This window comes from Trachurus trachurus (genome assembly GCF_905171665.1).
Source record: "Trachurus trachurus genome assembly, chromosome: 8".
Classification (NCBI taxonomy): Eukaryota; Metazoa; Chordata; class Actinopteri; order Carangiformes; family Carangidae; genus Trachurus; species Trachurus trachurus.
This window is the reverse complement of record NC_139905.1, coordinates 11,717,093-11,743,188: the sequence shown is the minus strand read 5'-3', so window position 1 is coordinate 11,743,188 and position 26,096 is coordinate 11,717,093. Positions and strand designations below refer to the sequence as shown.

The window sequence follows — 26,096 nt, the reverse complement described above, 5'->3', positions numbered from 1 at the left end:
TGCTGTAGGCTAATCTAGGCCTATTAAATTAATTTTTAAGGGCACTCACGGTTATTGCTGTAATTTGGTGAGATTAATTCACGTTCTCAGTTTCCATGTAGCCTAACAAGCTCACGGTAAAACCCTTTCTTAGGTTCACCACTAATAACTAAATCTGAAAAATGATGAATGACAGAACGTGCTTCCTATCTGCCATGGTCATTGTCCTACTCACCATTATTTTGTGATTCACTTGATGATAGCCTACCTACCTAATTATAGTTTTTGAATGACTCTTTTGAGATTGCAACTCATTATCAGTCAATCAGTGAGACTGCAATTAATATAATAATAGTCATGATGAACACAGAGAAACAGCAGCACTTCAGTGTCTGTGCATTTGAACATATACATAGATTAGGCTACAGTAGGCTATAATTCCTCATATTAGTCATATGTGTAATTTGTTTTTCAAAATTCCAGTTTATTTAGACTTATTTACTGTATTTACATATTTACAGTTTAGTGATGTTGAAGCACTGTATGAAGTAACAGCATTATATTTATTGACCCCAGTGTAGGCTACAACAAAATTAAAATGCCAAACCAGTCAGTGCATCAGTCAAGGTCACAGAAAAAACAACTATAAAGGGGCATAAAAAGTAGCTAAAATAAAAAATGTTAAAAAATAAATAAGACAAAGACCAAATACACAACCATGCATTATTTCTATTTCATTAATTACATCTGCCAATTGTACAATCCCTTATTGCACTCTAACTGTAACACTGTGTAATATCACTCTGTTACAAATGCCTGCATTGAAATATATATATACAGCAGGGAAAATAAGCACTGAACGCGTCAATGGACTTGCATGGTGAGCATGCATAGAGGCCATGGCAGTTGACTGCATTACTCATTGTTTTTTTGTTGTTGTTTTACAACTGTATCCTGTCAGAAATCTTACGAGGAGCACCTGGTCGTGGCCAGTTCATGGTGAAATTATGTTATTTTCAGTTCCCAATAATGGCACTAATGGATAAAACGGTGCATTCAGACACATCTACAGTATAACCGTCCGATGCCATCAGTATGTTCTGCAACATAAGTTTCTGAAGATCTTGAGAGGCTCTTTGCTTTTCCCCATCATGAGATGCCTCTTGTGTGACATCTTGGTGATGAGAAACCTTTTTATAGGCAACTGGACTAAACCAGCTGATATTACTTTGCACTGATAGGGGAGAGGATTACTTTCTAAATACTAACAGACTCCAGCTGCTTTCTTGGCTTTCCATACCTTTTCATGCATTATTATTCCCTGTGTCATTTCACTTTATTACACATTACTTAATTTATAGACATAAATGTTTGGATTTTTTTGTATGTGTCCATTTATTTTATGTCAATAGCTTGATTAGAAATAAATATTCTAAGAAAAATGTTGACGCGTTCAATACTTATTTTCCCAGCTGTATATTTTCATACAAAAATAGCCTAGTTAAAAGCAGAATATTGAAAGTAATAAGATCGCTCAATGCAGAGTAGCCTACTATTTTGCTCCTTTTTTTGCATAGAAAAATGATTTGATAAATCAAACTTATTTTCTGTTGACTCATCACAATGAAATCACAAAACAAATCACAAATTTGTAGTGCAATTTAAGCTGTTGAATCATTAGTGAAAGTGCAAAACATGCATGAGCATGCAATATATTATCCTTTGGGATGTGGAAAAAAGAAAATAAAGAAATCTGTGTGTTCCTCCTCTCGCCGCTGGGAGGCAGCAAAGATGAATGAGCGCAAATCACTGAAATCCACCGCATAAATAAAACGAGAAGAAGAAGATGAGCCAGGAGGAGGATGACGACAACCGTGACGGAGACGAAGGGAAAGGAAGACTGACCTTAAAAAAGTGTGATCATAATTAAAGTCACAAGTTGTCATGCGTACTTGGTATGATAGGAGGGAAGTCGTTTTTCTCCGTGTCCACTCCACTGCTCCTCCTCTCCTGCTGTTTGCGCTTTAACCTGTTACTGAACAGCCAGGAAAGTCAACTTTAGTGGCGCGACTTTGTTGAAGAAAAAACAAAAAACACACATGCATTGATCCGACAGTGCGTCCTACAGTTTGTAGCTCATGTTGAGTGGACAGCACAACAGAAATTTACAATGTATTAATAGGACGCCCCAGAGGAAACACCATGGCAGACAGAAGGACTTTCAACGTTGTGATTCTGGGTGTGGGATTTCTGTTCATTTTCACCGCCTTCACCACTTGTGGGAACATTGAAGTAAGTTAACAAAAAACAAAACAACAAAACACAGCACAACCACATGACTGAGCTGTAACAAATTCAAACCTGCTAACATCTGTTTGCTGTGTTTCCTCTATGGATTGTTTTGAACAGAGCACATAGCACAGTTAGTTCACAGTAGAAATGTGGTTTGTTTTAATGGATTGCACATATTTCCTGCCTCCCAGCTCTGTGAAACACACCAAGATAATCCCTTCCTGCTCTTATACATGTGTAACTAACTTTATCACGTGTGTATTTCTATATTTAGGTGACACACTTAGAACTTATAAACATCTTATGGATTTATTGCTTTTTTTATTTATTTATCCCATTTCCATGTTGTGTATGTTTTATAACCTCTCCTGGAGATTAGGATAACTTATTGTAAAAAACAAACAAACAAACAAACAAAAAACTAATGCTTTATTTATTTTATTTTGTTATTCATTTTGGACATGGTTATTATGATTTTAAAATTTAACAGCAGATGTCTAATGTGAAGGAGGAAACAGGGCAGCCAGAGCTGTGTCATGTGCATCTCGTGTTTCTAATTTTCCCCAATGGTCAGAAATGATCAAACCGGATGAATGACATGAGGACATAATTATGTCTCGTTTGTCTTGTCTAACCCATGTGCTTTCCAGTTTTATTTGGTTAATTATTATGTTTTATTTCAGCAAACTGTTGTGAAAAGCCTGGAGAATGGCACTTTTGCTGGAAGTGGGTACCACAGGTAAGCCAGGCAGGCTCACATCCTCAGCTCAGCAAAAGATCCATTTTGTTGTTCATCATCAGTATTTATGTGAAGTTGTGATATTGATTTTTTTTCTTTTGTTGCTTCCTTTACAGCCTTGGAATCATCTATGGCGTGTTTTCCTTCTCAAATTTGCTTGCACCGACAGTCGTTACAGTCGTTGGACCAAAGATTACCATGTTCTTAAGTGGCCTGCTTTACAGGTGAATATTTCTATAGTAATCATGAAGGTTTCTGCCAGATGATGAATGGATGTCTCTATTGACTGCTCCTCTTGTCTTGTGTCTAGTGGGTACATTGCTGTGTTCATCATACCTTCAACATGGTCCTTTTACTTCACCTCGGTGCTCATCGGCATAGGAGCAGCCAGTAAGTACCTCCTTCATACACTGTGCTGGAAACGAGAGGGAAAGAGTTGTGGACTGGAGTATTGTTATCCAAGTATTATTTAACCCCCATCTTCCTTTTCAACAGTAAACTCAAAATATGGGAACTTTAAAGGCCATGCACATTCCCAAGTTACAGACATAAAAGATTATTTGGCTCTGGAACTACTGTCTTCTACATTATGATACAAGGAGGAGAAACCAGGATTATAATTTCAACTAATATATTTTATTTGTAATATTAGTAGTTGCATTGATTCCAATTTATCAGGGTACCAGTAATTTAACTTTAAGAAATCTTATTTTTGCTCACAGAAGGGAGACAACCAATGATTATTTATTTTCATTGTCAATCAGCGTTGGTTGTTTTCTGGGTTCAATCATTCCTATTAACCAGGAAATCTGTAGCAAACAGTGGTTGATTATCAGAATAGTTGTTCATTTCCTTTTCTGATTTATTGAATATTTATTTAATTGCTTCTGGCAGTTTATCTACTTAACATTTTAGTCGTAATTGACAGGTTTATCTTTTGGTTCGGTTTATTCTGTTTTATTTACCGACTCGGCCATATCAACATTTGTGCAGGAGACAGTGTATTAACAATAGCTGAAGATACTGCGGCACAGCGCTTTGTTTGCCTCCTGTTGGTTATTTCAGCCTATATGCAAGCTCAGTTTCTGTGTTAAAATCCAAATTGTGTTTAATCATGCATACAGGGATTATCATGGCTGGGATGTGATGATGCATATAAACATTATATCCCAAATTAGACCTTAAACAGGCGAGGAGCTGTTTCTGTAAATACTGTGCAGCACCTTGAGCTGGTCCAAAGATGTTAGTGTGAATACAGAGAAAGCGGCTCTTTGCTGAACTTTTTACCGAGAGAAAAAAATAAAATGAAGAGAAATGATTCGGGGGCTGTTTTTTAATGCAGCCTGAAATCGCTGCAGTGCGATGAATTTTTATCACGTCCCTGTGTTCCGTGGGGTGGACGTATTAGTTACCAACATGGAAAGATAATTTTTCACTTCATGTGGGCAATTAACTGACTGGTTAATTTCATTTCCCCCCATCGGACTGACCCCCCTCCTCTCCTTTGCTTTCCCACAGTGCTGTGGACGGCTCAAGGACACTTTCTGGTGGAAAACTCCGAGGCCTCCACCATCAACAGGAACACTGGGATGTTCTGGGCTCTCTTACAGTGCAGGTACGCAGCACACTGGTGCTAACATTAAACTCCAGTTGTAATAGCGGTCTTGAAGATGATTTCGTAACATAAGATATGTTTAGACAAGGATCTTAGTTAGTCATATATAAGGAGAGGGGGTGGAGTTATACGTTTTACTTCTTCTCACTCCTTTTCGAATATGTTTTGTCTTATTCTCTTTTTTTATTATTTTATTTTCATATTCAAAATAAACACTTTAATCAATCAATCAATCAATGAAGTCTTGAAGGTACTGCAAGTGAGTTGATAAACTTATGAAAAACAGTGGATAATAAATCAAATAGACATAGGAAATTTTCGACATATTTTAAAGTGAAATAATCTCATTAAAAAACTCAAAGCCTGTCACTGTGATAAGCCAATGACAGGAGTTGTTATACTGATGCTGGCCTAACTACATGATATACATTCTGTAAGATTACAGCAAAAATGCATAGTATCTGGTTAGCAACAGGAAGAATTAAAAGAAATGTATCTTCCCATGGTTTCGGCTCATCCCTGAATGTTCAGTCGTTATCATTACAATAAAAAGTGCTCCGAGAACAGATTGTTAGGCCACTGTTGGAGGACTATAGCAATACTTCACTGAAAAGCTTCATTTAAACCACACTGAATTTAATACTTGGATTAGACTGAATATGATTCTCCGAAATGATTGGAGGCTCTAAAAATCTTTCATTAGCCGCTGATGAATTACCTGTGTCGTATCATTTCCTTCCCATTATTACATTCAGTGCATAAAACACAATCCATCACCGTGTGTTTTTCATGTTTTGTTTTCTCACTTTGTTTGATGCAACTATTCCAGTTGATCAAAGCCACAGCTTCACTGCAGCAGCCAAACTCTGGTCCTGTTTGTATTCTCAGCCTGACAGGGTATTATCATATGCTTTATTTTAAAATATATTTAATAAATTGTGTCCCAACTTATCGGATCTGCCTGGAAGTCATTAGTTCCTCTGCGAAATATAAAAACACACAGCCTATTAAACCGGAGCTTCTGCAGGTGGGAGTTTTAGCCTTTTCATCTCTTTTATTTGGCCCACATGCTCTTGCACACTGGCTTGGACAACTAATTTGTATTTGCTAAAATATGCAAATTGAATTAGTATAATAATTACATTGGCTGTCACCTGTGCCAAAGCTCACAATAGGGCAATGCTAATCTGACTCTGCAGTGGTTATCCCTGCCACAGTAAACTTATGAATCTTCACAGCCTGCAGACACACACTCACTCGCACGTACACAAACACACACAGACAGAACGCAGTCAGTGTTATCTTTTATGAATAACCCCTGTTATCCCTCGCCGAGGCTTTGGGACAGAATAATTGCACATCTACATTTTCTTAGTGTAGTTGATATGTCATTGAAGACAAATAGATCAGAGCATTTTACAGGAGTGCGCTGTTAAACACAAAAGGCAAATGAGCAGCTTCGGGAAATGAAAGCAGCTTCTCCTCAGAGGCACAAATGTAGATTACTGTGTTTATAAAGTCAGTGCTTGATCCAGCAAAGACAAAATAATAAAAATGAAATACAAAGGACCATCCGCAGTGTTTTCTGTCCGTCAAACATGTTTCCTCTGCCGACATCTCCGATAGCACTGTGTTCCCAGTGGTTTTTAATTACAATGATTGTCCTAACGGGGGCACTTTAATTAAAGGTCAAAATTTTAAGCTCTTAAAGGCCCCAAGAGGATTTATACACATAAATCCGGCTGTCCACAACAAATTGCGCTGCAGGTGTTGTAATTAAATGTTAAAAGAAAAAAGAAAAGTCACATAGTCTTAGAGGATGTTTTTTTTTTTCCTTTTCTCCCAGTCGGTCGACTCAGTGGGAGCAGAATCCAACTTAGTGTCAGAGGTAGTGGTGGGTGGGTCTCCAAAGTGTTCATGGTAGCAGGACATGCAGCATTGTGTTATCTAAAATATTCACCAAAGGCAAAGAGTTACAGAGTTCATTCTTAATGTTGGAAACAGCAGTTGACACAACAACTTCAACACAAGCTGCTGTGGACTATAGATCATCATATGTGAATAAAGATGGAAGGAGCTTTCCCATCATCCTCCATCCATTCAAACTTGCAGTATCTGGTTTTATTTTTGGCCTTTAGGGGGCAGCAGAAACAAATTATGAAGACCATTTTGAGTTAATATGGCAAGTTTCTGAGCAGACAGCTTCTTATTTACACATCTACCAGCTATACAGCAACATTCACCTGGCAAATGTAGGTCCAATATTTGGCCTTTTTAACACCTATTGTTTGTCTCTAAAAATGAGACTCCTGAGGGGAATATCTGGCTCTATAGCCGCTAAATGCTCTGCTCTGCTCACCAGCTCATTGCTAAAGTAGAGTGGTACAGTAGCAGAGCAGAAAGTGAACAGGTTTTCAGAGCTGCCTGTTGCTCACTGTGACAAAACGAGAGTAATGAGAGCAGAGAATAATGCTTTATTTATTTATTTAGAGAATAAAATGTTGCAGGATGGCCAGCCAAACAATGAGCTGGAACTTTCTATAAAGCAGAGATGAATGTAATCCCATGGCAGTGAGAGAATTCAGCCTTCTGATGAAGATCATGTATTATGACTTAAAGTAGCGAAACAGCTACTAAATTGACCTTGAAGCTAGAGTTTTGAAAGGGTTTTTTATTATGCAAAGGCAGCGTTCACAGTTTTGAAAATACAAGGATTTCATCTAGCAGCCATGAAATGCGATTTCATGTTTGTTATTTACACAATTAATTTACCAGTATTATCTCACCTACAGCATGTTCTTCGGCAATCTTTACATTTACCTGGACTGGAATGGAAGAGCAGAGATAACAGGTATAGGGTTAACTTTGAACGAGAGCACTCATGACTGTTCATTGAAAAACATAATGTGATGATGAAAGTAAAATATCAAGAGGATTATAAGAGCGATTGGCTATTCTGAATGTGCCCTTGCTTGGTGTTGTTAATATATCTGGTGTGTTTTAATTAAAGCGGTTTATTTTAATCTCCCTCTCTCAGACGGCAGCAGGAAAAACATCTTTCTCTCCCTGTTGGTCGCCTCCATACTCGGCACACTCAGCTTCCTGGTGTTGAGAAAGAGCCATCAAGAAGAGGAGATACTCTCTGAAGAGGAAGGGCGGTCGCTGCTCTCCACTCGCATGATGTAAATCCTTTAGATAATTACACCTTTTTCCCCGCAGTCTCGGAAATTACTCCGAATATATAAAAATGTCCGAACCACCACTCAAAGGACACAGAGGGTACAGGCCTAAAATGATTTTGAAAGAAGTGACTAGACTTTAATTGTAATGAACACATTTTTGTCAAGACCACAGAAATAGTTCATTTACCTTTTAGCTATAACTAAACCAGCAAAGTCATTATAACAAAATAGCTTCATGGCTTACATGGAAGTTTCAAGATGAGAGTTCTGCAGGAGTTTTTCAACCACTCTTGTCCTTCACAAAAATGACACCGAGCATTTTTCTATCCCAGATCACTGCAATTCTGTCATAGTCAAGCATAATCATAGCACTTCATACAAGTAGGATGCAATCAGGAAGATCTAGGACGGTTGGGACGGAGACTATCTCTTTGACAGTGACAGCGGTTAAAGACCTCAACCTCTCCAGACATGGCCCTTCACATTGTTTCAGACATATTTTAAATTTCTTCGACTTGAAGCTGGACAGAGGAGATGAAAATAAAAAACATGGCTGTTATCAACGACCGAATGACCATTAAAAAAAAAAGAAAAGAAGAACAGATGCAAAACGGTTGTATCAGACAGGAAATCTTCTCTGTGAAAAACATGATGAGATTAAAATAGAAATCCTGTTAGCGTCCTAATTTTGGACCAAACGTATTCTGTCAGCCCGTCTCATGGTAGCAGATTGTGTTTGGAAGGTGTGTGTTGTGTATCTGCTACTTGCAGGTATTTGATCCTTGCGTACTGGCTGAGTTTTACTTTGTGCATAACTCTGGCAGTGTAACAAGGATTCCTATAGGGAGCAATCATTTTCTGTGGAAGTGCTGGTTTTTTCACTCACTTGGGATTTGGCTGTTAAAGTCCTGTGATCTCTTTGCAGATAAAGTTTCTTAGATTTCACCGGTTCTTCACTCAAACGAGACTGTCATTGTTTATATGCACTGATTATTTCTACTGATTACACTTCAGCTTTGTAGGAGTTTAAATTGATTGTTTTTCTGTTGTTTAGGTATAAGCACAGAGCAAGCACAGCCGTGCAAGATGCCAAGTCGGAATTCAGTAAGTTTCATCCATGGTTTCCAAACATCACTCTTGTTTATCACCTTTTGAGGAAAAGACACTTTGTATTTGCCCATTTACATTTTGCATGGCAAATGAAATTAATCGTGTGCTCACAAGTGGAAGCTCCAGAAAACAAAACACAAAACAAAAAAGTAATTTATTAAATAGCGTTGATACACTTTAACAGGTACTGATGAGAGACAGTTTATAACTATCGCAAACTTTCAGCTCTTGACCCTAGATGCGTGTTAACATGCACAATGTAATTAAACCATTCTGTTGTCATTTACCTAAAACCACAATATACAGATGCGAAAGTAAAACAACATTATATTGATGATGTACAGTCCAAGACGACACAACCATAGCAAAAACTAAACAAAACAGATTTGCAGTTTAACCAAGATCTGATGTTGTACATTTTGCATCATGCCCGTATTAACTAACTTGGTTTAATGTGTCTACATGCTTACGTTTGCTAATGTAAGCAAAAATAATTTACAGCTGACAGGAAAGTAGATTTTCCCAGGACAATGGTGCCAGATCAATAGTGAGAGGATCGTCAGCATTATATTAATCATCAATAGCAATTCTAGTCGTGGTGACACTGCACCCAAAACCACAAATGTGAATTTCGTGGTGGAACAAGAGAAATCTCTCCGTATCACCAAATCCATTTAGATACATCATATAGGGATCATAAATGCCTGTAAATGAGACATATTATGCCCCCTTTCCACAAATTAAAATAGTTCCCAGGTGTCTTAAAGACATATCTGTGACATGATAAGGTCAAAATACCCCAAGGACCAAACATCACAGCTCTTTTCATCCTCTCAAAACAGCCCTGTTCAGAACGGCTGGTTTCAGTGCCTGTCCCCTTAAATGCAAATGAACCACTGCTTGCCCCGCCCCTTCTACCGGTCCCAGGTAGGGTTGGTATTATGCAAATTTTAATCCTAGTTACATCACTGGAAGACAACTGAGGGAACAGCTCGTAAAACCACATGGATTTCAACCTAGGGAGCCTGCACGTTACAGATTTTTTTCACATTTTGGGGGCCGGAAGGCAAGACAAACACCCATATATATGTTAAAGAGCCTTCAAAAAGTGATATTTCCATAATACGTCCCCTTTAATTGATATTCAAGGTGGAGTTGTGATTGACTAAGCAGCCGTCACTACCGCCCACTGAGCTGTGCTGCTAGCCTGGCTGTAAAAGCACATGCAGTGGAAGTGGAACTGCACTGTCTGTCTTGCAGTGTTTATGATCGGAGGTACAGATATTTCACAGGTGAGATAGGAACTAAAGACCTTCCAGAGGTGTTGCTTTGCTGTTCCTTTGGTTATTCGGCATACTGCAGGTAACCTCTATGGTCCACATTTCACAGCTGTTTGTCTTAAACTAGCGGGCGGTCACAGGCAGTTTTGTTTTTCCCTCAACCGAGAATTGCTTTCATGTGGATAAAAATCTTCCAGCGTAACAACTGAGTACACACAAACTGTCTGCGTGAGACTTTATTTCAGATTATATCTCTGTTTGTCAACTGGAAACTCTGCTGCACTTGCACCTGCCATCAGTGCAGCAAAGATGCATGCTGATTTATGTCAAGAAAGGGCAAACCCGCATATATAAACAAACCTACTGGGATTTCTTCACTTAAAATCTGAATTTCCCTCTTCGCCTTAGTAAAAGTGTCTCTTGGGTGTTTTTCCCACTTGCCTTTAAATGTACCCTTTTGGCTTATTGAGGCAGAATATTTTCTCACATTGTACCTGCATTGAACTTTAATTGTCAGAGGGAAATGCGGCTTTAACGTCTGCATTTTTATCTGAGCTCAATAGAAAGGAAGAGTATTGGCGCCATGAATATATTCTTTATTAGCAATTCATATCAGTGTTTTGGTCTCCTGTTCAGAAACTATCCTGCAACTTCTGAAGACTAAAACTATACTGCTGCTGAGTCCCTGCATGGCATACAGCGGTAAGTACGATGGAGAATGCATTCCCATATTAAGTATTTTACCCCCCAGTGAAGGCTTGCATCTACAGAACACCCTCTTTGCTTTCCAGGCCTGGAGCTATCTTTCTACAGTGGTGTGTATGGGACATGTATTGGAGCAACCACACAGTTTGGAGAGGCAGCTAAGGGCTTGATTGGGATCTCTGGGATCGTGGTAGGCATTGGAGAAATAGTGGGTAAGTTTACATCTCTCTATCAAAACTCGTTTATTGATTTGATTTGAAGTCACTGAATGTCTCTGGGTTAATGTCCTCTTTCACCAGGCGGAGGCTTGTTCGGGTTGTTGTGTAAGAACAACCGCTTCAGACGGACCTCTGTGGTGTTTCTTGGAATGGTCGTCCACTTCGTTGCTTTCTATTTGATCTTCCTGAACATCCCAGATGATGCTCCTGTTGTGTTCAAAACCACCTCCCAAAAGAAGCCATATCTAACTCCCAGGTACTTAATTTATGTGATAATTCAACAGAAAAATACAACACGAATATCAGGAAGGCCTCTCGCGGCTCTGTTTTGCTTTAATGAGAACTATATTTTCTCTGTCAGTGTATCCATTGCCCTGCTGTGCAGCTTCCTGCTTGGACTTGGGGACAGTTGTTTCAACACACAGCTCTACAGCATATTAGGCCGTGTTTATGCGGAACACAGCACGCCCGCATTTGCCATCTTCAAATTCATCCAGGTAATCCGGAGTTGCCAATTCTCAGACGTTGTTAGAAGAGCCGAGAAAAGATGGGTAAAATGTTGTCTTGTCAAGTGTGAAATAAATTCACCTGAAGCCCCATTAAAAAGGAAAAAAACAAGACCCACACATACCTCCTAATCTCCCCCTTTCTCTTTCCTGCAAAATTGGTCTCTAACCAGAAATAAACCCCAGAAACTCTGGTACTTTTCTGTTTTCATAAATATTAATGAGCGTGATAGAAATTCTGATGTAGTATTTCTAGTAAAAACAAATACTTGCATGTCGCTACTTGGGTCTGGTGAATGAATCAGAGTAATCGCACAGAACAATTAAAATTCAATGCTGGAATTTGTTCAATCTTCTTATCTCCAAAATCCCAGTTAGTAAGCTAATTCCAGCTAATTAACTCTAATAATCCACTATTACACAGCTTTACTCAATCTAAAATAACCTTTGGATGGTTTGGAAGTGAACATGTACTTTGTGAAGCAGCACAGTAGAAAGATTTCTGCTTTAATGTTTGTATTTTTAACAATATGCTCAATTTTTTACTAGAAAAAAGACTGAGGATGAGGAATAAACAATGAGCTTTGCAGATTTAACACAAGAAACTGAAGTAGCTTAACTTTTTTAAACCAAACATTCATGGTTAAACTATAATATTCTGGCATCTGAATCCCATTTTTGTAGTTATTGTTATTTTTCAAGCTTTGTGTTTCGGATTTTGTACAGGATATTTAAAGACATTGGTTGGATTGATTGTAGAATTAAGTAAACATCAGTTTAAAATGAAAAATCACATTAAATGATCTTATTAGATTGTTAATATATATTTATATTAGCTAGAGGAGCCAGTTTTAGTGTGAAATCAAATAGAGCATGGGAACTGCAACACTGATTAGAATACTCAATGTAATGTCCTACTTTCTATTAGTCTTAATTCAAAAAACAGATATTAAATCTTAATATATCTCCCACTTGATAATATTAGTCATTTTCTGGAGGCGTTGGCAGAGTTGTTTTGTCCATTACAATACTGAGTATTTCTCCTACTAGAGCCCAAAGAACAAAGCTTGACAGACCTGCCATGTCTAGTTAAAGTCGCTGAGCTGTGATTGACTGATTGCTGTTGGCTGAGGTTAAGTGAGTGGTCATCTGACAATAAAGACACAACTGGGATCTGTTAGTTTAAGGAAGCGTGAGTGTTATTTCCTACCATCCGGGGGTAGCTGCTGCAGGACCTCTTAGCTGTCCAGTCTTGTGAAAGTTACTCGTCTATTACACATCGGAGTAAAATCTGTTATCCCCTGTCAGTCTGTTTTTGCAGCAGTGGCGTTTTTCTACAGCGGCTACGTCCTGTTGATGTGGCAGCTCCTGCTGATGATCATCCTGGGCTTCGCTGGAACTCTCTGCTTCTTCGTGGTCGAGAGGATGCAGAATTTCTCTGTAGACTACCAGGAATATTAGAACAGAGACACTCTGATATCAGCGGCGATTGTTTCGTGGGACAGACACATGGTGTGTGGAACTGAGGCCACCGGAAAAACAATCCTGCATCTTTTACTTCATGAGGGTTTATTTTAATATCTCTTTTTATTACAATGCACTGAAGGTCACACCCATTTAGATAACATTCATACTTAAAATAGTCTGGATTTATGCCACAGCTGAAACCAAGATGCCTTTGAATAGTATTGCATGGTTATCAGGCGATCTGGATTGTACATTGCACATTTTATCTTTTCTCAACAGTAAACAGTATGATTGTTAATCATTTACACAATTTTTACACTGCACTTTTGTCTTTGTGTAGGATTGTAAAAATAACCACTCGCTTATCTTACAATTTATCTGCATTGCTTTTGAGCTCAGGTTTGTTACTAGTGCCATTGTCGAAGACATTTTTTTTTTTGCATCTTGTTATAACTTTTAAAAGCTGTTTATAGTTGACCAGAATATTGACATTTGGATGAAAATAGATGAAAATAATAATAGAGCCAAAAAAAAAAGTTAACTAATTAATGCCTGACAATCAATGTTTTTAACTTTTGTAAATTTTGCAAATCAATGTCAGTGCTTTTTCCTCTGTCGTTTGTCTTGGATGAATAAATATCTATGCATTTTGAATTTTCTGAAATTTAATTCAACTGAAAAAGCAAAGCAATGTGATACTTTGCATATCTACTCTGTGATAAACATGTAGTTTCAGGTTCAGGTGGTATTGGTGTAAACAAGGCCAGTCAAGGTCACCTATAGAGACTCCATATAGGTGGAATATTTTCTGCTCATCCATCAATCAGACAAATTGAGGGTAACTGGGAGATTCAGCCAATGATCCTGGCCCATGTTTCAGTTTTGTGATCCTTGACTGGACTGAGTAACAGAGCTGCTTAAATGCCTGCAGCCCCTGGCACCTAAACGTTCACATTGTGGCCCAAAAGGTTCGAGGGGAATTCTTGGGTTTGCGCCCCATATGTCAGCCAGTTTACAAGCAGCACTCACTATATTGTATTACAAGACAAGACAAATCTATTGGATTTAATCCTGATTTGCCAAAATCTATGGGGCCATTAATCAAAAGAGCAGCAGCAAGAGATGGGACTAGGTTGGGAGAGAGAGGGTTACAGGCCCAGAGGTCCCACATTACTTCACTGGTAATTGACTATTGATTACATTATAATGAGAGTAAGCAGTTTTGCGTGATCTTAAGTCAATTGTGCCACTTACTCGACAGCAACAACACACTGATGGGCTAAGTGAAGTATACAGCATTTACTCAGGATTAAATTCTGATGGGGTTCATATAATTGGTCTAGAGAGATACCCTTTAAGGCAAGTAACTAGGTTTGGATAGGATAGGGCTGTTACCTGTACACTGGCATGTGTAATGTGTCAGTTGTTTTGTTAGTCTTTCTCTGTTGGGAATTTTGATGTAAAAAACAAAACAACAGTTTCACTTATTATTGAACTCAGCAGCTGCACTTGACTGAAATCTGTCAAGGTGAATCTATCCACGATCCTTCATTTAATATTCATTTATCAGTAAATAGCTAAAATATTCCTAAGCACTGAGACAAAACTGTGATTTTAATTCCAGTCAGTGTCTGAAAGTGTCTCATAAAGTTACCGCCAATAGAAAACCAGTCGGCCTTGAGAAAGCAGAGCATTGACTGAAACAGTGAAATTGAGAGAGAGAGAGAAAAAATGTTTGTCACATATTTTCAAGGTGTCAAACTTTGGACCTTGCAAAGCTGATGATTGCAATTATATTATCACTCTAAAACCAAAAAGAGCTAAAAATGTCAATGCCACTACCAAGAAAACACACCTACAAGTAAAATGTGTCTGTTTCAGTTCAATTTGTACCAATTTGTAAGTTTAAATGAACCTAAATACATTTTAAGGACAGTTTCTCTGCGTGGCGGGGCTAACTGCTTTTAGCCTGACTTTGATTAACCGTGTTAAGTGCTTTTAATGATTAGATTTAGCTATTAATGGCCTTATGTGGTAAAACTTATTATTTTACTGTAACAATCAACATGGCATTGAAAACGGGAAATGGGAATATGTGGGAAATCACACGAGCTAGCTGGCTAACTAGCCGGTGTGCAGTCTTATAGCCTACGTGATGTTTTTTTCTTTGTATTTTCTTTTGTAGAATACACATTGTTCTTTAGCATAATGATTTTGATGTAAAATGTTCTTGTCAAAAATTCAGCTTTTAGAGACTCATTGCATTTTCAGCAATTGCAGTTTATTTAAACCACTGTCTCATGTTTCTTTTGAGAGTCAGTGTTTTTCTCTACACAAATCCTCACTCCTCGCTTAATCAGGAAAACCAGCACAAGAAATATTGTTTCCTTGCACTGATGTTTGAACACAAATATTCCCACAAAGCTCTTCAGCCTCCCCTCGGAAATACTGTATTCTCATGATTTCCCAAAACAGTACTTTAGCCGACTGTGAACTTGGCTGTGAAGCAGATCAGATGTGTACATCAGCGCTGATCTACTTTATTCTGTCACATCCCCACGCACTTCATGGATGTAATTAGCAGGCTTGATTGAAATGGACCTACGGGAAACACGACTGGGGCTTGTCAGAGGTCTGAAATTGGAAATGAAGTGTTGCTGTCTTAGTTTGCCGTTGTGTTTTTTGGCACTCGACAAGAGTTGTACTGTCAGGGTACTTAACCAACGAGACCATTTTAATTTCAAAGTCTGTCTGTGCCCAGGGGATTAATTCATTTAATTTATTAAATTTCATCTGTGACCTGCTTGATTGCCTCAACCAGAGAGCCGTGTTTATTACCACATTTTTGTACCTGTAGCTCACTCGGTTATTAAATTTGAGGACTTGCCTCATTTCCATGAATTATGGAAATCACACATCTGAGGATATTTGTAGGAATAAGGTTCAGAACACAATTAAATAAGCCAATTTGAAAAGAGAAACATATCCTATCAAATTAGATGACAACCCTCTGTAAATTATATGCAGGATGAAATTAGCACAAACAGTTTTAACTGCTCATTTGTTTTTTTTTTCCCCCTGCTGGTTGCTTTCTACACAATAGATGTTGTTGCAGTCATCAGCAGCACAATTAAACTAATCATTCAGCAGTGTGTGTTCATTGTTCATGGATCAAAGGTTTGTGTGATCAGCGGTTGTCCTAACATTTATGAGAATTAGCCTCGCATTAGTTAAGAACTCCAGACTGATTTCCACCCACAGCATCAGAAAACAAGCCGAACTGCAATTTTTCCACAAAAATAACATTTATTTTATTTTATTTTACATCTACAGGGAGTCATGACCACCAGAAACTGACAGAAAAGCTGAGCTCCAAGGATCGGACATAATGCCAGTGGCGGACCGGGATGAACAGCACGTCCCCAGGTTGTAACATACATTCAAGATATGGAGCCTTGGCAAACTCTGGGAATCTCTCTCCGTCTGGATTCTCCACCTCCACCTGCATAGAAGGAGTCAGCGATTGGAAAAAAAAAAAAAAAAAAAGGCATACATTTGCAAGCTCAACATGCACCACTATCTCTATGGACTGTCAATCCCACCTGACTGGTATTGTGAAGTAGCTGTGATTGATGAGGGTACAGCTTGTCTGTGTCCTCTGGGGAATATAGGCGAATGTATTTGCTTCCCACAACCTGACGTGTATACAGGGGAAAAAACGTGGTGGTAAACAAACTGATCATGTGACAGATCTTTGACACTAACTGCATCCATAAAACAGTTTTATCATCATCACCTGGGCCAAGAAGTTCTGTTGAGGGTCCTGGTGAAGAGGAGACACCGTACCGCCGGGCCCGAACCATGCATTTACAGTAATGTTATCTTCATCTTCCTCGCCCAGACAGCAATAATCAGGTAGGCGGATGTCTTCCTTCAGCTCGGGTATCTAAGGCAACATTAAACAATAAAGTTTAATTACATCAGGGGCTCTGACTAGATAATATCTTATTGTTTCTTACCAGAACATTTGTAGACATTTCCCAGCATAGTGATATTAAATAATGCTATTTTTCTTTTTACCCTGCTTTTCCTCATGGTATTTCAAGTATTTTTTCTGACAAAATTGGTCTGTGAATTTGTCCACCTCTTTGGTTCTGAGTGAATAATAGATGGATTGCGATGAAATTACCGGCAGATACACACTTTAGTATCCCCAACAGGATTAATTGTAATAACTTTTGTGATCTGCTTTTTCATCTAACACCTTCCTTTTGTTTTATGACCAAATCCATGCGAATCAGCTGCTCCTAACACTAAGATATAAAAATGCTATAAGCGTATATATAATATAGCATGTTCGTGTTTACAGACTCTAAGTCCTGTTAACATTTATTATTGGTTGTTTTTAATACCAGTGACTCTTACAGGCCTACATTCCTGCCAACACGAGTAATCTCCTGGTGCCCTTCAGTTCTGCTGTTTCTTTCAGTAGACTTGTGTATTTTGCATGGCCCTAAACCGTTACCAAAAATAATCCTTATACAAGTTGCCAGATTGTGTATAAAACACAAGCTAGGGACAAAATCCACACACATACATTAAATATTAACCCATCTGTTAATTAAAGAGCTGAACACAAGTTGTTAATTTTATGACCATCTAATGTTTATCTGATTTTAAATGTCAATATTAATGGATGTGTGATGGACTTTACATTTTTTAATGAATCTTCTTATGTATTTATTTATCTATTTACTTTAACCCGCCTCCCTGACAAATATCTTACATACAGCCTACATATTTGCAGGAATGGGTTTTCCTGAATTCATAAATTTGTGAATATCTCTGGGTAGAACACCATGGGATCATTTTTTGCGAGTGATGACAAAAGGCAAAATTGTCTATGCATATGATCCTTGAATCAGTTATTCTTTTAACACCAAGACATTTCAGATGAAAAAATCATAGTTGCAGTAAAGAAATCTAAAGGAAGATTTAGAGGAAATTATCTTTTTCATGTTAAAATAAAGGCTGTCCTTTTGTACACATGAATAAACAGGTTATTGCAGCTTATTCCTGAAAGATGAGGATACAGTGTGAAACATCTGGAAGTGTGATGATGACTCCTCGTTCGACCTTGATCAATCAAACGGCCCTGAACACACAACTTTTTGCCTTGACGAAGTGACCTTTTCACAAAGTTCACTCCAGACAATGTTATTGACTTGTAGGGTAAAAAAAAAAATGCACTAAAACATCAACAAGCAAAGCAACGTGTTGTGAGGATGACAGCTGGAAAGAAAATGAGATTTTCCATCTTTTGCAGTGCTGAAAATATCGGCTGAATAATCAATTAGACAACTGACATGATTAATAGATTATTATTGTCATAATCATCTTGATAGTTTCACAATAAAATACTGAACCATACCTGATCAAAGAGCTGGTGCTGAGCCAGATAACCCAAACTGTTCGCTCCAGCCTGGGTGAGTTTGAGCCACAAAGAAAAATCAATTAAAATACAACCTTTTATCCTTTTTTGTACTTGTACTGTACCGATGTAACAGCTGTAACACATGAGGATACACTCACTTTATTTAATATATATCGATCGATGAATTCGTTGACTGTGAGCAGCGTTTGTGACCACTCCTCATCCGTGTACCTGGACCCCACCTCCACAGGAACGGTCCGACAACCGGCCACAGACCTCAAGTATTCTAAGCTTTGCATGGGGAATGAGGGAAGATAATGAATTGAATTAAACATCATTGCTGTAAGACCACAGTATTATTCACCAAAAGTATCTGGCTATTCTCTATTCAAGAACTGCCTCCTGTCCTCCTCCGCCATCAAGAGTTGCGAGTCAGATGCCAGGAGTCGTGTGTCAGGTGTCAGAGTGAATAGTGAAGCAGTAAGGTGTCTGCAGTGAGAGGGAGGACAGTGAAGGATATTCTTCAATAGAGAAGGAGTTATATCAGATATTAGAGTCGGGAGTCAGGGATCTAGGGACAGTGAAAATAATGTGAACTCACTTAATGCTTTCTCTCACTTTCAGGCAGGCAATGATTAATGACTGAAACTAACACTATGCTATATATCTGAGTGCTTTACATCAAACTGATGGAAATTATATGTTACATACTGACGGTCCTTCAGCATCAGACTGTAGCAGCTGGATTAGCGAACCCATCTTCTGTCACAAGTGTAAATTAGTCTGATTACTCGGCTACACTGAACAAGCTGGGAGGGGGGACTGCTGGTGAATATGCTAATGCTAAAAGAGAGTGAAATCAAAGCGTACATAGACAGACTCTGAGATGTGGCAGAATTAGGTTCCTTCAGACAAGATGATGCAATCTGGACACAATATTGATCTGTTATTCCAACACAAAGTCATTCAAAGCGGAGAAATCAAACCTCCAGGGGTGTTCGTTTAGGGCGGGCCAGTGGTCAATGACCCCCTCTAAAACCACCGGTTTGAGGGGCAGCAGGTAGTTTGTGTTGAAGCTCTCCAGTGATGGACACTTAATCCTGGGAATTGCCAACTCCTCTTTGATCGCAGGAGCAAGTGGGCTCTCGATCTTTATTCTCTGTTAATGATGCCAAAACAACAAAGATCTGTCAGTGTGTTTTTAAAGGGATATAACAAGCAGGACAAACAACTGATCATAAGTCTTTCTATAAAGTCTGTTTATAAATCTTTTTTTCTTTTTTTTAACAAAAACGTATCTATGGATATTCTCATTCATCCAGGTCATCGTTCTTTTCTGGGCAAATTGAATCGTAGGCAACTGGACTTGTATTTGTCTGGGAAGACGTTTCGCCTCTTATCCAAGGGGCTTCATCAGTTCGTACGCAACAAGTCTCACTAGACCAGTTGCCTACGATTCAATTTGCCCAGAAAAGAACAAAAACTGATGCAACTTCTTTGATAATTGATTAATTGTTTAGATTAGATTAGATGAGTTTATTTGTCCTTTTCAAGGAAAATTGTTTTCACCATTTCGTACAAAGCGGCCTCGAGAAGTTTATAATTTCCTAACTGTAACAGATCTCCTGGTTTGCAAATGTTAGGATGTATTTATTATCTTTGTGTTATATGCTAGTAAAGTTAATATATTCCTTTCAGACATCTATTATAAGTGACCAAACAGCTGAGTCAGCTGACTGATTAATTACCTAATTAATCAAGAGGGTGATTGGGGGTTTAAAATATAACACAAGTAGCCATTAGTTAGTAACACCTGGATGCTTCACATATATAATTACAGTTGAGGATTTCTTTAGGTTTTTTTTCAAGAGAAGGACGATCCTGAAAATCCGACTCCAAACTCTCCATCTCAGTGTTGATGTTGGCTAAACAAAGCCATCTGGCATTTGAGTGTTTGCTGCAGTTTATCTCTGGTGATGGAGAGCAACACGGGAAGAAGTAAGACTCTAAAACCTGAGAAAGGCTTGTTTTGAAATGTTCTCATCAGTCACTGTTTGTTGCAGGAGAAGAATGTTTGATGGCTCCACGGTTTTAAAACTGCTGCCTAGAAATGACAGGAAGACTACCTGGTTTTAAAACCAGGACCAGCTAGAACTACTTTGAAGTGCGCTCAAGTGCTCAGCTCAATCAGAAAAGTTTCGTTTCGTTAACAAATAAAAATCTATTCTAATTACAGTTGAGCCTGAAGAACTAAAGCAAAGCTGTTTTAAAAAAGGTTGCACGATACGGTTAGTGAAGCATCACATCACTCTCCTCACATCAAATGCTTTCAATCCTCTTTTGATAGCTCCTCTGATGTTAATTATAACTCCTGATAAACTTCAGTGACTAACTCGTTCATAGAATAATGTGCGTTTTTAAACAAAGCGTTCACCAACCTTGATCACGGCACGTTCTGTTTCATCTTCTCTCTTTGAGGATTTCCTGACTTCACCCTGCAGGATCCCCACAATAACATGCAGTATATTCTCCATGATGGCTGCACCCATGAGTAAACCCATGTCACAGGTCCTGACGGCTTGCAGGATGTCTTCCTCCGAGGGGCCTTCGCGACACAGAGCGGCCACTTTGAAGAGGCAGCCGTAGGAGTAAACGCGTCTCCACTCTTTGTCCACATGGCGCCACGTCCCCGTGTTGAGCTTCTCCCACGAAAAGTCCAATATGATCTGAGCGTTCAGCGCTCGGCTGGTGGTCGTGGCTGCGTCGCTGTACAGCTGCTGCCTGGAGCGTTTCAGCACATCCACCACACTGGACTCCACTGTGTCGCTGAACTGGAGAGGAAACTCTTCTTCTTTCAGAGGAAGAACTGCAGAGATCTTCGACCACGGTGTAGCCATGATGAGGAGGTCTTTATCTACGCTGTGGGACAGACAGAGGTACAAAGTCAGACAGGTTGAAACCCTCTCATCTTCTCATATTTGTCTGATGATGTTAAAACTAACTGGTTTTACTTTGATCACTCCCCCTGTGTTCAGCTGGTCGTGATCCACTGTTGTAAACACAAAAAAACACAGGACACTTGGTTTTTTCCATCACTGAACACGCTCTTCGCAGCAGTGGAACAGATGTATACACCTAATTTCCAAATTGGCAACCGGAAAATACAGGTGAGGGCATCCTAAGCCAGAGTGACACATGCACAATGATGACACTCTGTCACATGGTGCCCGGAGCTGCCAACTCTGCCTCCATGTGACTCCATCCATGTCTGGATGCTCTGTGTAGCTGGAGGTGATGCCAAAGCATCAGGCGGCCAACTATAAGCACCTGATCTCTCTCTCTCTTTTTTTTCTTTTTCTTTTTTTTTTTGAGCACATAAACACAGCCTTGTGAACTCTGATGCAGACTGAGCGGAGTCAAACCGAGTGCTTGCAACACGCCTGAGGTAATCACCAGCGTTGGAGCAGCTGAAAGCGTTCAGTATTACAGCACAGCAGCTGAAACATGTGCAACCTTTGACTTTATGCACATTTAGCAACAAATAACAAAACAACAAGAGTCACTCAGGATGTCAAATGTTGTTAAGGAAACCATTCAAGCAGGTGGGCAGAGTCGAGCTTCACTACAAGTGCATCCTCTCCATTTAAATAAGCTCATGATATATTTATTGAAATACTTATTGTATTTTCTGAAATGAGATTTACTGTGGTACCTGAAGGCATCATAATCATATCACTTATCTGATATTTTAAAACACAAATGCAGGGTACCATAAGTTTGAAATGTGAAGACACAAAACTTTATCCTGCAAATTAAATCGACTTGAGAATAGCTACTATGGATTCTTGAGCAAATCTGAAATTATTGGGTGTAAAATTAATCTGACTATATTTAGATACAAATAGCCTACTGTATATTTCCTTATAAATGTATAGTAGCCTAGGCTATCCTTCTGTCAAACGTCAGAGGTCTCCAGTGTCTATAACCAGAGCTCCATTATATCAACACATGACAAAAAGACAGCAAATGTGTAAAAGTATTTCAAAAAAGCTGTGAATAACGTTACAATTGTAATATTTGGGCTGATTTGTGAGCTAATACTCACCCACACAGCGAGACCAGGAAACCGACACGTGCGAGGAAAACTTCATGTAATACGTTACATTTAAATACTACATTTATATATTGTTACGATATTAACACTGACATTACTACATTGTTTTAAATTGATCACAAATACTCCAACAAAGCTGCTACAACTACTGCAGCTACTCTGGTCTGCTGCCGGTGTCACAACATAAACACACCGAGCGGGAACAACGACACCGGAAAACATCAGTTCCGTGTTGCGGTGAAGATACACCACAACAAAGCAATAAGCTTTTTTTTTTTTTTTTTTAAAGGTTTTGAAAAATGTGTTGAGTCATCGGTATCACAGTTTCATTTTTTCCAACAGTGCCAGCTTTTTGTGATTAGTTTAGAAGAAACTTTGATTTTGCATTAACACTAAAGTCCAGTAGATGGTGGTAATCTCTGCTGGAGCTCGAACCTGTGAGGCTGTATAAAGTCAATTACTGGGTGACTCACCTGTTAGTCACGTGGTTCCAATTTCTTACACCCTCCACCCACCCACACTCTCCCCCTTACACTTCCACATCTGTCTGCATCCTCTGCAGCTGTGAAGCTGCACAGAAATCTTTTCTCAGCCTCTCTCATCTCATCTTCTTTTCCTTTCCTTTCCTGTCATACTGTAGGCTACCATCCATCTGCAGTGATGGTAAAATACCACAGTGCTCCTGTGACAGCAGCCTGATTAGAGACACATTACATAAATTACAAATCTGTCTCAACAGGTGAGCGCAGTCATTACGTGCCATTGACACAACAATTCTTCCATAAGGAATACAATTACACAAACATTTGTTTTACTCTCCCTTCATTGCTCTTCCTGCTCGGAAAGTTTTATGCTAATACCTATATTCCCAGAGGACTGACTGATATGTATCTGCTCATGTGGAGGCAAAAACTAATTGATTTTGATTTTGTCATTTTGATGTCACACATAGATATATGATTTTTTTCCTCCTACATATGTAACAGCTTTTTTTTTTTCTTCTTTCTTTTTTTTTTTAGGGTTGGTGGTGGTGATGACAGTTGGTGACAGGGGTCTGGGCCTGAACAAACATGATAGGAAACCTCTGGTAGGGAAAGTCTGGAATCTATAAACACACGGCACTATTATCAAATGTCAAACACTCTATGAAATTCAAATAATCTCGGTGCAAACTGCGGAGCTGTTCCTGTATGTAAAGCAGATGGAAACAAGAGAGACAAAGCCTGCCTTTCCAGGAATCACAGGGGATTTTAAAATGTTTCATGCATTTCTGTTCACTCTCACAGTGTAAACAACAGAATTCTCTTGGCTCAATCTATTGTTCACTTACTTGCACGGAGGTGAGAAATTACTGTAGAGCACAAAACTGCAATGTGTTGTTTTATTGTTTTTCCCTCTAAGCTTTTTCCTGCAGCAATTGAAATAAAGTGGCTCGAAGAAAATGTGATTTACAAATTTAAATGAAAGAATTAAGTACAAGAATGTGGATAAAGAGAGGAGGGAAGACGATGAAGAAAAAGGGACCTGTGGCCTCAGCTGGTCAAACACTGGGGGAGAAATCTTCACACCATGATGGGAGCGCTGTGTTTGTACACCTCTGCTTGTGTGAGCTGCGGAAAATGGTTGGTGGTGGTGGTGGTGGTGGTGGTGTGGTGGTCCCAGCAGGAGAGGCCGATGTTTTATTCAGACGTGCCCAATGCCGTTGGTTGTGAGACAGCGTGGGGCTACGCTGAAGGTCAAAGGCCAAGCAATGTTATTCCTCCCTGTACTGTCGGCGCTGACTTCATGCGCCGCCTGTCCTGCCAAATCTTCATCGGCAGGGGTCAGCGACCTTTCCCCGGTTTACACGGAGGGGGAGGAGGAGGAGGAGGGTGATCACTCTGTCTGTCCCTCCCAGGGATACATCAGATGGTGTCACTCAGAATATATCAAAAGATTTGATTCTAATATTTATTTATTTTTCAGGATTCTTAGATGAGAAATTATTCTTGACAATTCAAACATGTGTTTGAATTCCCATCAGTGAGAATATCTAGTAAATCAAAGGAGCTTGGTTTGACTAAATCAACTCAGGTTGGTGTTCTGGAGACTGGTCATATCCAGGGCCGTTTCTAGGTATTCTGGGCCCCCTGAAAAAATACTGAAGTGGGCCCCCACTCCCTGACTTTTCATCGCTACTTTTTTGATTGACTGTGTAAAAGGAATTTAGTTAAAAAAAAAAAAAATCTCTCCTGGGGGGATTTGTGGGCCGTACTGGGCTGTGGGCCCCAAGAATTGTCATCACCTTTCTCCCCTATGCAACGGCCCTGGTCATATCACGTGATATGAGATGACTTCTGAGTATGAGGTGCTGAAGATCGTGTCTGAAAGCTCAAGAGCTGCTTGTGGTGAAGAGCTGTTACATTCAGAAATGTTTAATACATCCTGATGATCTAAAAGTTTCAATGATTTATTGTGCTTGGTTTATTTTAGACCAAGAGTGAATAAAATGTGTTTCACGAAAAAAAATAAAACTTTCCTGCATGATTTTTTGTAAATTAATTTCACTTTGAAGTAAACAACTTTCATTTTATGCCTCCACAATATGTTGCTATGTTGTTTGGGATCTCAGCTGAGCCCGAGTTTGTGCAGTAAACAATTAATTTGGTTTTGTATTATCATAATTCCCTTTGAACCTGTGCTTGTCTCAGCAGCGTTGTAACAAAAAGTCTTTGCAGCAGCAGCAGCAGCAACATTAACAGCAGCAGTAACAGCGGCAGCAGCCCGGGGTTTGCCAGCAGCTGAACAGGGCAGCAGGGCAGCGTGGACCGTGACTGTCAGCAGCGTATTCCCAGAAGGCCTGCGAGGGCTGAACCATCGGGACACCGCAGGAAGGATGTAATCACCACCATTACGCTCCAGGTGCTGCTGAAATAAAAGAGGGAAACAAGCCTCCGGTGGTGTTGCCATGGATCAGAATCCAATTAAACACTGTTTAGCTCGACACAAACTGCCAGTCATAGCCTGTTGACTCATGAAATTAATGTATTGTCGTGGCACAAAGAAACTGTTGCAACAGAGAGTGCAGCATGACCCAAAGCGGGACCCATTCAAACTGCTGTAGCTTCATTCTTGGGGGATGTAAATTTCATTAGGCAATTGAAGTGTCAGAGAGATGACACAATATTGTAGCTATCCATAATACTAAACTCTGGGCATTTTATTCTTTTTTGCCAGTGCTCAGTTTTGAAGGTCGTCTGTTTGTTGTTTGCACACAAGTACACATCATGTCAATACCCCCCAAATGCAATGTCACATTTATCCCCGAGGTAATTTATGCATACATAAAAGCTAGTGGAGGTTAAAGGTTGCTGCATTCCTCGGAAACCTGGTAATGGATATTTGGAAATACCCCGAAGAGGTAACAAATGAGAGGTGTAAAGTTAAATGTCCTGTGAAATCATCAGGAGACCGAG

General features: G+C 39.3%; 2 protein-coding genes across 4 annotated transcripts; one reads left to right on the top strand and one right to left on the bottom strand.

The window, feature by feature from the left end:
* The first annotated feature begins 1,850 nt into the window (after window positions 1-1,850).
* LOC310989583 (UNC93-like protein MFSD11) lies at window positions 1,851-13,725 on the top strand. Its single transcript, XM_083976689.1, has 13 exons — window positions 1,851-2,271; window positions 2,955-3,010; window positions 3,127-3,234; window positions 3,321-3,400; window positions 4,529-4,625; window positions 7,418-7,476; window positions 7,663-7,807; window positions 8,862-8,911; window positions 10,834-10,899; window positions 10,989-11,114; window positions 11,202-11,376; window positions 11,482-11,617; window positions 12,935-13,725. Exons 1-13 carry the CDS (start codon window positions 2,182-2,184, stop codon window positions 13,085-13,087), a joined length of 1,341 nt encoding a protein of 446 aa, XP_083832815.1. The 5' UTR covers window positions 1,851-2,181; the 3' UTR covers window positions 13,088-13,725.
* A 2,697-nt stretch (window positions 13,726-16,422) lies between these two features.
* On the bottom strand, window positions 16,423-22,815 carry kdm8 (lysine (K)-specific demethylase 8). 3 transcript variants are annotated; one of them, XM_083976839.1, is made up of 9 exons: window positions 22,633-22,815; window positions 21,539-21,576; window positions 20,966-21,446; window positions 19,514-19,686; window positions 18,686-18,818; window positions 18,525-18,575; window positions 16,890-17,039; window positions 16,696-16,788; window positions 16,423-16,595 (listed from the first exon to the last, which is right to left on the bottom strand). In XM_083976839.1, exons 3-9 carry the CDS (start codon window positions 21,422-21,424, stop codon window positions 16,431-16,433), a joined length of 1,224 nt encoding a protein of 407 aa, XP_083832965.1. In that variant the 5' UTR covers window positions 21,425-21,446; window positions 21,539-21,576; window positions 22,633-22,815; the 3' UTR covers window positions 16,423-16,430. The 3 variants fall into 3 exon arrangements, with proteins under 3 accessions (XP_083832965.1, XP_083832966.1, XP_083832967.1); XM_083976840.1 differs by lacking the exon at window positions 21,539-21,576 and having other exon boundaries at window positions 22,633-22,806; XM_083976841.1 differs by lacking the exon at window positions 22,633-22,815 and having other exon boundaries at window positions 21,539-21,822.
* Window positions 22,816-26,096: the final 3,281 nt, after the last annotated feature.